Source organism: Micrasema longulum, unplaced genomic scaffold, assembly GCF_059751315.1.
Source record: "Micrasema longulum isolate JH-2025_06_02 unplaced genomic scaffold, ASM5975131v1 h1tg001627l, whole genome shotgun sequence".
Classification (NCBI taxonomy): Eukaryota; Metazoa; Arthropoda; class Insecta; order Trichoptera; family Brachycentridae; genus Micrasema; species Micrasema longulum.
In genome coordinates, this window is record NW_028278808.1 from 345,029 (window position 1) to 358,986 (window position 13,958).

At 31.5% G+C, this 13,958-nt stretch overlaps 1 protein-coding gene across 1 annotated transcript; it reads left to right on the plus strand.

Moving 5' to 3' along the window:
• The first annotated feature begins 5,253 nt into the window (after window positions 1–5,253).
• On the plus strand, window positions 5,254–9,111 carry LOC148274542 (zinc metalloproteinase nas-4-like). Its single transcript, XM_088236955.1, has 3 exons — window positions 5,254–5,437; window positions 8,071–8,207; window positions 8,643–9,111. The coding sequence occupies exons 1-3, from the start codon at window positions 5,281–5,283 to the stop codon at window positions 8,736–8,738; spliced, it is 390 nt and encodes a 129-aa protein (XP_088093081.1). The 5' UTR covers window positions 5,254–5,280; the 3' UTR covers window positions 8,739–9,111.
• The last annotated feature ends 4,847 nt before the right edge of the window (window positions 9,112–13,958 follow it).

Below are 13,958 nucleotides of genomic sequence, written 5' to 3' on the forward strand. Positions count from 1 at the left end.
CCAGGGTTATCCCGGGATATGACCATGTTGCTTTATTTGGACTCAAATAAAAAAAATGTACTGATACGACCATGTGGTTTAAATTGGACTTAAAAGAAAAACTTTTAAAATCCCGGGATTCCAGGATTATCCCGGGATATGCCCATGTGGTTTTAATGGGACTTCATTAAAAAAACTTGTAGAATTTCTTTAAAATCGTTTATTTTTTAAAGGTTAAAACACTGTGCGAAAGACACTGACAAAAATAACAAAATTAGTGTATTCCTGCATAATACACTAAACAATAAATTTGTGTATTGCAACTCCTCCATTTTCAAATAGGTTCATTTCACGTCTAATGCTATTCACCAAACTTGATTCATTTCGTACCTCAGGAGGATCTTGGGATTCCATACTCTTTATCAGTTTCTGGTTGTAACTTTTTTTCAGTGGCAATTGTGGTTGGGTGGGGGTATGTTGCCTTGATTCATCATCATATCGTTAATTTGGTTGTTTTTATTCTCATAATAAAGTGCCCTTAATCCAATCTAGATAAAGTCATCGTCGAGGAGCAATTGAATGCAAACATGATCTGTTATTGGCAATCTCGAGACTAATCTCTTAAATTTAATTCGTTAATATAATCCAATTTATTAAATAAGTAGATAATCAACGCTTGTGAGTTAATGGCTAACCTCTTCGGCCTAATTTTCAAAGCAACCTTTTGAACTCTATCTACAACTCCTTTTTCTTCTCTAACTCATGTTGTGTCTATGCCGCTCGACTGTGAAATCATCTCCCATCCACCATCAAAGATGTAACTACAGTGTCTTTATTTAAATCACGTCTAAATAAATATGCCTATTTCCTTCCTTCATCCATACTCCTTTCGTCTTTCCTTCTTATTCCCCTTTTCCATTAAGTACTATTATTGATTTCAGGTAATTTTTTAAAAATATTTTTATTTTTGTGCATTTTTAGTTTTTTTCCAAGTATTTTATATTCAACAATTTTTGAGTATGTCCAAATGCTTTCAAACTGGCTGGATTTCCTCCCTAGGGAGTTGTTTATATTTAAATTAATTTCAAAAGAGGGAAAAAATTATTGAGAAGGGAATATGGAAGTCTAGGTATTTACAGGGCTTGTGACCTGTCATTGGCTGGTTTAAGTGCCCATGTCATTCTGCCCAGTCATTCTGCCCATGTTTGAACATCCACATTTCCTCAACTCTTCCATTTCTTGACTTTTGTAAAGTAAAAGAGCTGAAACCTTTATCATGTGGGTGAGATTCATCCGGCTGAACCAAATCACCTACTAGGCAACGCCTGAAAATAATTTTCCAACTTTTAGACTTTTTCTTTCACCCGGTAGTTAATTCAACAATGTTTTAGTATGTTCAAATGCTTGCAGACTGGCTGGATTTCCTCTCTAGGGAGTTCTTCATATATAAATTTATTTCAACAGATGGAAAACATTTTTGAGAAGGGAATATGGAAGTCTGGGCATTTTCAGCTCTTTTACTTCCCAAAAGTCAACAGATAGAAGAGTTGAGGAAATGTGGCTGTTCAAACATGGGCAGAATGGTGAATGTTACACAGTGTGTAAAGTGGCCACTTAAACCAGCCAATGACAGGTCATAAGCTCTGTAAATGCCTAGACTTCCATATTTCCTTCTCAAAAATGTTTTCCCTCTGTTGAAATAAATTTAAATATGAAAAAGGAAAACGCTTTTAATCCTAATTAATATAAAAAAACACTTATACCCGTATGCAGAGACAAAACTTAAGGTGATGAAAGTACATTCAAATTTCAAATACAAAAAATAACCCGAAGGTGAAGACAATAGAATGTACTTTCCTTACCTTAAGGTTTGTCTCTGCATACGGGTATTAGACTTCCGAATTCCCTTTTTAAAAAATGTTTTCCCTCTGTTGAAATAAATTTTATTTTCTATGAAAACGCTTTTAAACCTTATTAATATAAAAAAACACTAGTAATTAATAAAACTAAGTTGGTTGGTTGAAATAAATTTGCTATTCGGCAATAAGCCCGCCAATGTACATTTTTAATGACATACTCATATGATTATACAGGCGTTTTAAAAATAATCTTCTTAATATAGTATATGTGAAATGAAAAATATCTTCGTGACCGGAGAGAACGGTATTGTACGAGAAATATAATTAAAATAATTTACAAAAAACATAGAAGTTTTCCTTGTTATAAATTGTGAAAATCTTATGTTCTAAATATTGATATAACATAGTAAAATGGAGAATAATTTAACATAAACATAAAGTGACTAGTATTTAGCTAGACAATAATGCTGCAATAATATTTAATAAATAATACTTTTTTGGATCAATATGAAAGTTTTAAATAATCTTAGAAACACCTTTATTTTATCAGTTGGTTGGAAGAAGTTCGAATTTGGCAATAAATCCACAAATGTATAATTTATATATAAAGTAATAAACAAAAATACGCATCCAAGAAAACAGTTAAATTTGATAAAATATTTTTTTAATAATGTTTTAAGTGATATTCTAAATGAACGTATTAAAACATCGTCTCGTTTTAAGAAAGTTTAGTACCTACATGTTTGTTTATGTTAAAACCTTGACTCTCAGTAAAAAATGTAATTTTCCAAAGTGCGAAATAATAGAATTTCTTTAAGCATTGACGTATTTACTAAGTAGTCAATAAAATATGTACATTTTTTTCGTAAAATGAAATTGTTCATGTAAGCTGTATGTAAATGACATGTTTGTGAGTCTTGTTGTACAATGTATATCAGTAAAATGTAATTAATCAATATAATTACAAACTAACCCCTTGCGATGTCGTACATTTAGATCAAATTTGAAGAAACACGTATCAAATGTTTTTTTTAATGCACATGTTTGTAACTAAAGTAAAACGCCTATTTGTTTGAACTCGGAGAGCAGAAGACGAGCGAAAAAAATGTAGTTATTTTGGACATAATACAAGAATATCAGAACAATATCCCTTTTTTAATTTTTTTTTAATTAAATAAATATTTGCGTTTTTATGATTTACCCAAATATTTAATTTTGAGGGCCATTTTCAACGAGTTCTAAATGACTCACCATTAAAAAATGGGAATCAAGTTGGGGTAGAGAGGGATTCGAACCACAGACCTTTGGTCCGTGAGTCCGAGACACTAGCCACAGGACCACAACAGGAGAATAATAAATCAGTGACTGAAATTATACAATAAACTACCGGACATTTATTTTTTATTTTTACAACTATTTATTTTTTAACAGTTCATTAATTTATTTAAGTATATACTGGGTGACTGGAACTGAACCCGCCTTAGCAAATTCGCATAGTCTTGATATATTTAACACTCCATATAATAGGCACAGAAGAGAACAAATAAGCTTGATTCATAATTATTTCATGAACATTATAAAATGAATTATTTTTTTATTCGATCAATTAACACTGATCAATTTGTCCCATCTCTAACGTTTTTGCAAAATGATGTAACCTTGTAAGAACGTCATTAATAATTAGGTTTATTTGAGTTTTTTTTTAGTTTTAAACCTGATTTTATATTTTTATGTTGATTTATATGTCAAGCATTGAATAAAAAAAATACTGCATGAAAAAACTGAAAGGCTTAAGAATGGGAGCAAAAATGAGTGATTTAAATGTCAATTGCCTTTTGTATGCTGACGATGCCGTGCTTCTTGCTAACAACAAAGAGGAACTGCAATTCTTGGTAACAAAGGTTTACGATGTATGCAAGAGAAGCGATTTGCTGATGAATGTCGATAAATCGAATGTGATGGTTTTTGAAAGGAATGAAAGTATGACTGAATGTGAAATTACTGAGAATGGAGTTGTACTAAAACAAGTAGAGGAATTTGTGTATCTGGGAAGTATGTTCACTGAGAAAGATATTGAAAGGAGGGTGAGTGCCGAGAACAGAGTAAACGGTGCACTTAAATCGACCTTGGCAAATAAATGTTTGTCACAAGAGGCAAAATTGGCAGTTCACAACGGAGTCCTGGTCCCGTCCCTGATGTATGGGAGCGAAGTATGGACTTGGAAAAACAGGGATGAAAGTAGGCTGAATGCTGTCGAAATGCGATCTCTCAGGCGAATGTGTGGTAAAACTATGTACGAAAGATGCACAAATGTTGAGATCCGTACATTATGTAAGGCTGAGACAAGCATTATCGACAAAATCAAGAAAGGAGCTCTGCGCTGGTTTGGACATGTAGAACAAACGGACAGCGAAAGAACGTCTAAGAATATTTACAATGCGAATGTTGATGGATGCAGAAATAGAGGAAGACCGAGAAAGACATGGCATGACCAAATCCAACAAATGCTTAAAGATGGACATGTCAAAAGTCGGAATAATCGGCGCGCGTGCATGAGAAGGTGTATGAATGTAGAGGAAGCGAGATCTGTATGCAAAGATAGAGTGTTGTGGCGTTCTATCCTCTCTGCCTACCCTTACGGGGAAACGGCGTGATGGTTTGTTGTTTTTGTTGAAATACGAATGATTCTTCGTGTGTCAATATAATGAGGAATTCCAGCCCAACCCGGAATAAAATTTAAAAAATGTTTTCGTGTACACGTGAATATTAAAAAATTTTGGAGTAGGATGAAATATTTCAAAAACGCACGCAAAAATAAATAAAAAAATGTTAAAAATAGTATTCATTTTAAAATCGTAAATAATGACGTCATTCATATCTATCTAAAAAGGGATAATTTGTATAATTTGACATTTCAACCAGACATTATGTTAACTTTCTAGGTTTTTCTAAATCGAAACGTTCGTAAAAACAACCACAACATAGAAATGAGCAAATTACGATCATTTAAATGAAGTAATCCAAGCAATATTCCATAGATTCTTGTCAGTTTTGTTATTGGCTGGAGAAATACAACTTACCGCGATCAGTGAAAGTAAGAACGCCAACCGTTTCATGACGTCACAACTGAAAAGTGACTCACTGATTACAGTCATTTAGCACGGTATTCGATAAATGTAACTTAAAAAAATCATATCTTTGTAAATTACGCACAAAAAAAATATACATATTTATATTTTTGATAAGTTAAATAGTACACTAATAGAAAAAAAATAGAAAACAGTGGAATTCCTCATTCACTTCTTAGACGTTACTTTACGACAAAGTTATGTCTTCTCCTTTTCTGACAACTGTCATTCTAATCATGCTATATTATAAGGACAATAATCCAACCAATTTTTATTTTTAGAACGACAATCCTGGATGTTTCTCGAGTGTTGGAATGACAAAAGGAGCCCAAATCATCAACTTCGAAGCTGGTTGCTTCGTCCCGGGAACAATCATCCACGAGTTCTTGCACTCTCTTGGCTTCTACCACATGCAGAGCACTTACAACAGGGACGAATATGTAACAATCAATTGGGCTAAAATCCGGCCAGGTAAAAACAGAGCAATTTACTTACGCCTAACGGAGATGGGTCCGACGAGACCGAGTAGTATAACAAATATAATTTTTTTTTATTTTATTTGGCGCACAGCAAAGAAAAGGATTGACAACACAAAAGAGCGTGTAAACTTGGGCATCCTGACAAATCTGCAACTTTATAGACACCGGACATGTTTTCGCCTTTGAACCGAAAATTTTGCATACACCCAGTAATAACAGAGCACGAATAATAAAAGAGGTAATTGAAATACACAGACACCCAAATAACATAAACAAAGACGACGGGCTCAAATTGAACTGATCATGGTTTCCAGCACTACATTCAACAAAAATGAATAGAAATGTGCCTACTGCCGACTGCGACACGGTACAAATTACGAGTACTTAAACACAGACTTTTTTTAAAACACTCGGTTTACCCTGAAGATGGCTCTTGCAATGGAAGCCGAAACGTCGGAACAAATCCAACACATACGGTATCACCCAAAAAAGAAACAAATTGTTAACAGTGACCGTGAAAACCTTCGTACCTTTTGAATTAAGAATAGTTCAGAAGGAGCGTAGTATCATATTTGAATACATCGGACCACTGTGTCCAAAAATACCCCCACTTTTGCCGCGCGCATTCGTGATGTCGCCGCGTAATGTTGCACGACGGGAAAAAATATAATCATAACACAAATGTAGGATAAAAAAAAAAAGCGATCTGTTAATTTCTTTAAAACTTTATTGTGCATGCGGAAATATTGATTGACATAAGAGAGTAGATAAGTAAAGGGTCATTTAAAAGAGTAATTGAATTAATGAACTTTGAACTTAAAATATAAAACAAATTTTACTTTACACAAAACGGATATTTTTATATCATGATAAATAATATTTGATGTTTTAAAGATAATGTCGGTCAAATGTCCACCACAGATTTGTTTAGTCCGAGATCCAATTTTCATTAGTCCTCTTATTAGAAGAGCAAAGTAGGGTAAAAAAAAATTCTACCGTGGCAACACTAACGAAATGACCATTTTCTTTTCTTCGACAATCTGACAGATATAAAAATAATTCAATTTTTACATAATGTATTTGCTACTTACACATTCATTTGCTAATTACAATGAAATTTGATCCCATCCTGTTTCTTTAAGATCCTTGAAGTATTTCAACACTTTAAAAGGACACAACTCGGCATAGTTAAATTCAAATCAGGAGTTGCGTACTGAGCGACGTCTACAATGAAACTAATTGGTCAATACGTAAACCTACTCATTTATGAGTAGTTGAGTCGCCTTTTGTTTGATGTGCGTATGCGGTTTCTGGACTATTCTTAATTCTATGATAAATATTTATATATATTACACAGTTTTTTTTTTTACATTGTTCTATAAAATAAGTTTGAGATTTTAAAACTTAACATACTCTGGTAAAAAAAAAAAAAGTGTTGGTAATAAAAATGAAGATAACGCAGCTTATTCGAAATAGCAAGAATAATATATCATTGATTTGTTGGTATTGTTGCAATGTATATTAAATTCTCTAGGTATAATACTAACTGTCTCCTAATAATAATAGTTCTGGGGTTCTCAACCGTTTAAAAAATTAAATATAAAAATAATTAAAATAATAAGCTTTTAAAAAAAATAAATATCAAAAATTAAAAAACCACAAAAAAAAAATATCTAGTCATACGTTTATAAATATATTTGACGTGTATTAATTTAAACATTTCTTTATCTCTTTTTACAAATTAATATAAATACTGAATAAAATAGTCAGAATCTTGAACTATCTCCTTAATAGCAAGTTTAAATTTCATTTGGCTAATGTGAAAAATGTCAATACAACTGATCTGGTTCCCTAGACTGTGCAATCTTGGAATAGGTGAATTAATAGCATAATTAGTTGCAGCAATATTTATATGAAATGGCACATTATGTCTAGTAGTCCTAACAGGTATTCGGAATTGAATCATACTTAGCAAGTCAGGAGAGTCCAACTTGTCATTTATTATCTTAAAGAGAAACACTAAATCACTCAGTTTCCGTTTTCTGGAATTTTTTTCCAAATCAAGTGTATTTATTAAGATGTCATAGTTAAAAGATTCAATAGGAATAGATAGCTTGTAGTTGATAAAACGTAAAAAAATTATCTGCACTCTCTCAAGTTTTAACGAATGAACTCCGTAAAATGGGCTCCAGATACTTGAATTGTATTCAATTATGCTCCTGACAATAAGGTACCTACATACAAAGTTTTGAAAGATTAAACTGATTTGAAATCTTTGACCGTTCTTAAAATATATCCTAATGATTTCATTGCTCTAAAATTTATTATCTAATTATCGATTATATGAAATGTAATATTTAAAGGTCATTGGTCTTAACTAAATCATGAAAAATTGTATACGAATTTTTACCACAAGTTTTTTCATAATTCAGAGCATATTATGATGATAGCATTATATTATAAAACCTGCAAAAAATGCCAAAAATATGAAATTTAAAACGTGGTCTAATTTGACCCAACACCGCCCCGCATGTATTTTTTTGAGCCAGCGGGCTTTAAAAGTAATTAAAAAAAACAAAATTCTAATTATGCTATGAATAAACAAAGAAATATTTTTTTTACAAGGTACGGAAAACAACTTTAACAAATTGTCAGCGACCCAAGTTACCAACTTTGATGTGGCTTACGACTATGGAAGCGTACTTCACTACTCGCAATATGCATTCAGTATTGATGGAAGCAAGACAATAACTCCTTTGAAGGTATTTATTTCATCACCAATGAACTAAAATTATTTCTTGTAGATAGCAATTTTAAGTATTTCATTTATTTATTTCTCAATAACGACACGAGCGTTGACTTAGAGATTACACACGCGTTGACATATGACCGCGGTAGCATGTTCATTATTGTTCATTATGATCGGTCAAATGCTTAGCATGTTTTTAAGCTCGTCGATAATCATTTGTGGATTGCGCCGCTGACTCCTGTTTAGAAAAAAAATCACAAAATTAAAAAAAAAAAAAAACATTTTTCAAACACTATTTTAAGAAATATGTGATAAATAACCATCAAATTAAAAAAAATGTACATTGTTATTTTAACAGCACACATAAGAATATGTTTATGTGTGCCTTATTTCAAGATTCAAAATGAAAATCAAATTATTTTTTTTTTAAATAATAATTTATTTTCAGGCCACGAATTTGACGATCGGCCAGCGCGTCGCAATGAGCGCTGGAGACATCAGAAAATTAAATAAGTTGTACACCTGTCCAGGATTTGATGCCTGAGGAGGCAAACAAATTGACTGCCGTACTAAATTTGACATACACAAATTGAACACCAAGAAAAATATGAATATTGCTTACTTATTTAACCGTGTCAGCGAAAACGGAGACATAAATTTATCACAAAAAAGTTGACATATTTATAAAAGTAAAGTATTTTTATACTTTTTTTGTTTTAATTTTAGGCACCACTATAGTACCAGGCAGGTTAATTACAAAATTTATGTATTATAGTGGTGTTTTTAAAAACCGATTTTTAAATTTCTTATTATTTGGTTCTAATTGTTTGACATTTTTTTAATAATAATTTTTAAATTAATTATTATTTTTTTATAAATTCAAGAACAATATTTAAAGCGAAAAAAATTTAGAACCAATTTCTCAAAAAAAACTTACATTTGAAGAAGTCATTTTGCGGTCATTCATAATCAAAGTAAATATGACTTTGTTTTCAACGCTTTATGTTTTAGCGACTGATTTTGAGACAACACAAGCTTTTTTATCAAGGCGTAATTTACTAATGAATCTTTAATTCAATAACAGAAAAAAAACCAGTCGAAAAATATTTCTTTTAGTCCACTCCTGTCTAGTTTAAGCTACAAAGATCCTATCCCTCTCACTCTAAACCTCATAACTTTATATGAACAACATGACAAAAATACTTTTCTAAAAGAACAAACTTGTTGGCTCTGTATGTTAAGATTTAATATTTAGTAGACGCTGTTAAAATAAAATGGGACAAAAATCATTTGTAATTTATCCGTTGATAAAAAAGCTTGTGTAGCTTCGAAACCGGTCAGTAAAAAAATAACAAAAACAAGGTTACATAAAAAAAATCTATGTTAACCTTTAACAAATAAAAATAATAATTTATCTCAATGGTGCGTTTCCGTGTACCTGGTCGACATACCCGCCACGGATCTCCTTTTTGTTCTGCAAGTTCTAGGACCAACTATCACATGCACTCGCCTATCCCTAGGCTCCATAGATATGGCAATCAGAATGAGGACAAGGCTGATATATTTGGTTCTGGACTTGATAGTTATAAAACGAGTCTGATTTCTTTTTTTCTCGCAATATTATTCTTAAACTTTTCTTTATATTTAAAAATGTTTATCCTTTTTTTGTTTTTTCATATTTGTGTATTTATTTCGTTAATATTTTTGGTTGCTTATGTGAATTTACCTACTTGTTACTATTGTTATAGTTATGCAATTTTATAACTTTTTGTTTTGTATTTATATATTTTTTCATATTTATGTTTAATATATGTTAAAAGCAATTCATGCCGTTTATGTAAAAATAAATAAATGAATAAAAATAATGTTTTATTTGAAATAAATTTTATTTTGCAAAATTTTCGTTTTCTTGTCGAGAAGTAGGAGGGAAAAGAGGAGGAGAAGGAGGAAAAAATATATTTGTTTTTTTATGTTCACCGAAAGGATTACAAAAATTATTTAAATTTTCGGTTTCAAGTTTTTATTTAGTTTTATGTATATTTAAAAAAGTGTTCTTACACTAGAATATTTCATAGCCTCTGGACTGGTACCTGAAGCGTAAGACTGATCGTCTTACTTTCATGAAACTAAAATGATCAAGATACGCTGCAATGTTGTATCAATGCAGTGCCTTATGCATCATTAGGTTAGGAAAGGGAGTGATGTTGGTGAAAAATCCCTTACCAAGTAAAATAATATAATATTATGATGTCTTTGTAAGAAACAGAGTTTGCTTTTGTATTGATTTCTGTTGATATTTCGATTTACTATGATATTTTGTACTTTTTATGTTTTAAATACATAAAACGAGATGGTAATTCAGCGAAAACTACTGTGAAAAATAAAAACACAGATTTGACGACTTTTTTAAATAAAATTAACGATTTTCATTTTCCTGTCATATTAACTATTTTTCCCGTGGAGTTAACCATTTCAATGCCCTTACGACAAATAATTGGCAGGCAAACTTAAATTCAACTTTATAAAGTAGGTAAACAATGGTTTTACAAACCATACATGACAAAACACGACTTTTTTTATCTTTGATTTAAAAAAAAAAATCTTTGGCGTTTTAATGATTTACTCAAATATTTCAATTTTGGTGGCCATTTTCAACGAGTTGGAAATAACCCACTATTAAAAAATTGATATAACGTTGTGGTAGACTGGGGTGCGAACCTCGGATCTTTGATGCATGAGTCCACCACACTACCACGGGACCACAACCCGATTGCACCTTTACCTTATAATATAATTAAATAACCCTTACATAGTTTTTTAAGACTTGCAAATTAAAATAGTAAAGGCATTAGGGAAATATCAGCTTCATTTTACAATTTTAAATTAATAAGGGTCGATGAAATACTGTCGGACAAAAAAATTTTTTTGCTGAATTAAAAATATTTTTAAATTTATAATTTTGAATTCCCACGAAAATGGTTCATCGTATTGGCCACGCCCCTAATACATTACGATTCGGGTAAATTTTGAACATTGTTTGTGAACGAACATTATTGCAAGAAGACTTTTTAAACCTGCAAAAATGGTCACATGATTCAGGTTTAATAATTAACTCAAAGGAAACCAAACTTTTGCACATAAAATCACCGAACTTTAAAACTCACACAACACCGTCAATTTTATAACATAACTATACGTGTATCCATAGTGATATTTTGCAACCGTGCATGTGTGAAAATATTGAAAATATTGAGCAGTATGTTTATTTAGGTTTAACTATAGATAGTAATTTTAAATTGGATGTACATATTAGAAAATTGTGTAAGCGATTAAGAGCAATAAGTAATAAAATGTACATAATCAAATATTATGGTTCTGTTAATACTTTACGCATTATTTATTTTTCTCTCTCTGAATCAATTTCACAATACGCTATAACTTCCTAGGGGTTATCAAGTGAAACAAATATTAATTTTATTCAAACTTTGCAAAATTTTATGATCAAATTGCTACTACATAAAGATGTATACCGCCAGAGACACAATATTTCAATATCATTGATGTATAAATCTGTAAATAAATTATCTGTTAGGGCTCTACTTTGGTACAAATTAATTTGTCGGCATGCGTCGCACTCCGAGTATAAACACAAGTTGGAACATGATTACAACACCAGGTTTACTAGTATGGCTGTACTAGAGCTAGCTGTGCCTAGATATTGCAATAAATATGGCAAAAGGACACTGCAATACAGTATACCTAAAATATTTAACATGTTACCAAACATTATTTTAAATACTGAGTTAAATACAGAAGTGAGGCGTTTGCTCAAATTATGATTATTAGAAAAAAGTTTTTTGTATTAATGAAAGTTTTTAATTTTTCATAATGTAATATGTAATTGTTTTTCAAGTAAAATTATTGTTAATGTAGGTTAAGTGTGAATAATCGATGTAATTTATAAGAACCTGCTGACGAGTTGTATGTAGCTCAGCAGGACTTTAATTTAAGACTATTTTGTAAATATTAAAAAAAAAAAATGCAATACGTTTTAATTTAAATAGAATATCACACGAATCTTGACGTCACGATTGTCAAGGCTAAACATGTCATGTTTTTGTAAAGACATATAAAAAATGTACATTTAAAAATAATGTATTCAATAGTTTTTCTACAATATCCATATTGATTTTGAAAATACAAATATTTTTTCTAAATCATTTTCACGTATTTTCATCGGTATTCCCTGTACGTGATATTTTCCTAGTGTTGATGTAAACAGAAACAGGACGCAAAATGTATATTGTTGTTGTATATTTAGTAATAAACGTGCTAAACTTGCTTTGTTTCTTTGTTGTTCTCAATATGTGTTATTTTCTAAATGCTTATATTATTTATGTCCCGAATTGAGTTGTTGTAACTCCTTGGAATATAATTCAACGTATTATACTTGTAAAATACTTTGGTTTATATGATTTATAAATAAAAAAAAATAAAAAATGTCTAACACTGTCAAAGTGGAAAGAAAGGTCTGTCGATGTCCGTCAATAGTCCGGTTTCTCCTAAATGAGTTTTCGGTGATAACCTCTTCTTAAAGCAAATGCAGAGATGTTCCTTAACAAGGCCACAGCCAGATCCTCAGCCAATTTTTCATCTTCTTGCGGTACTTTATCAGGTCCCTTCGACGTTGGCGATCACGTCAGCGAAAGCATCTCGGCGAAAGCATCGCATCATCTTATTGGTGTACTTGCCATAGTGATTCCTGGGAAAAGATGACTAGAATGGTTTCCCGTTGCCTTATCTGGTGGATTTTTCTGTCGGGGCTACTTTCCCTTAGCTGGTTGGTGCTGGTTTGGAGGCGTAGGGTCGCAGTGAGTCAGTAGGGTCGCAGTGAGTCACATCTTGCTGGAGGTGAGTGCTGCAAATGCCCAGTTGCAATCCACCGGCAACACTACTGACTAGTCCAACTCGTTAGCGTCCACGTCGCGAACCCTGGGCAATGGGATCACACTCATAACGGTGTGATCACAGCAGATAACGAGAGGATGAAAGGCGAGTTTCTGGTGCCTCCAAACCAGAACCTCAGACAGTACTGTCGTGTAATCCCTGAACCGCCGTAACTAAATAAATCCACTTTCAAGAAAAACGAAAAAAAAATGCAAACATTTAAATCGCAATGATAATGATATTTTTAAAAAGCAATTTATTTCAACATAAGGCTATGATGGTGAAGATTTATTGTAAGATATTCATAAAAGGTATAGAAACAATTAAAAAATAAAAATAAAGTTTTTTATATCGCATCATACCGTAGACAAATAGTTGTCCAAAACTACTTATAATGCAGAATGAAAATTTGTTATTGCCATAGAATTAAGAATAGTCCAGAAGGAGCGTAAAATCATATTTGAATACATCGGACTGTGTCCAATTATTCCCCCACTCCGGCTGACTTTAGCCGCGCGTATTCGCGAAGTCGCCAGGTAATGTTGCGTAGTGGGAAAAAAAATCATAACACAAATGTAAGGTAAAAAAAGTAATCTGTTAATTTCTCTAAAATTTTATTGTACACGCGGAAACATTGATTGACACAACAGAGTAGATAAGTAAAGAGTCATTTAATAAGAGTAATTAAATTAATAAACTTTGAACTTAAAATATAAAACAAATTTTACTTTACACAAAACGGATATTTTTATATCGTGATAAATAATATTTGATGTTTTAAAGATAATGTCGGTCAAATGTTCACCACAGATTTGTT

What these genes read in the sequence shown, in the direction of transcription:
- LOC148274542 (XM_088236955.1), top strand. Translation starts at nt 5,281, where the DNA reads ATGACAAAAGGAGCCCAAATCATCAACTTCGAAGCTGGTTGCTTCGTC. An exon ending in TTGGGCTAAAATCCGGCCAG is followed by an intron (nt 5,438 to 8,070) that starts GTAAAAACAGAG and finishes TTTTTTTACAAG; the next exon opens with GTACGGAAAACAACTTTAAC. An exon ending in AGACAATAACTCCTTTGAAG is followed by an intron (nt 8,208 to 8,642) that starts GTATTTATTTCA and finishes ATTTATTTTCAG; the next exon opens with GCCACGAATTTGACGATCGG.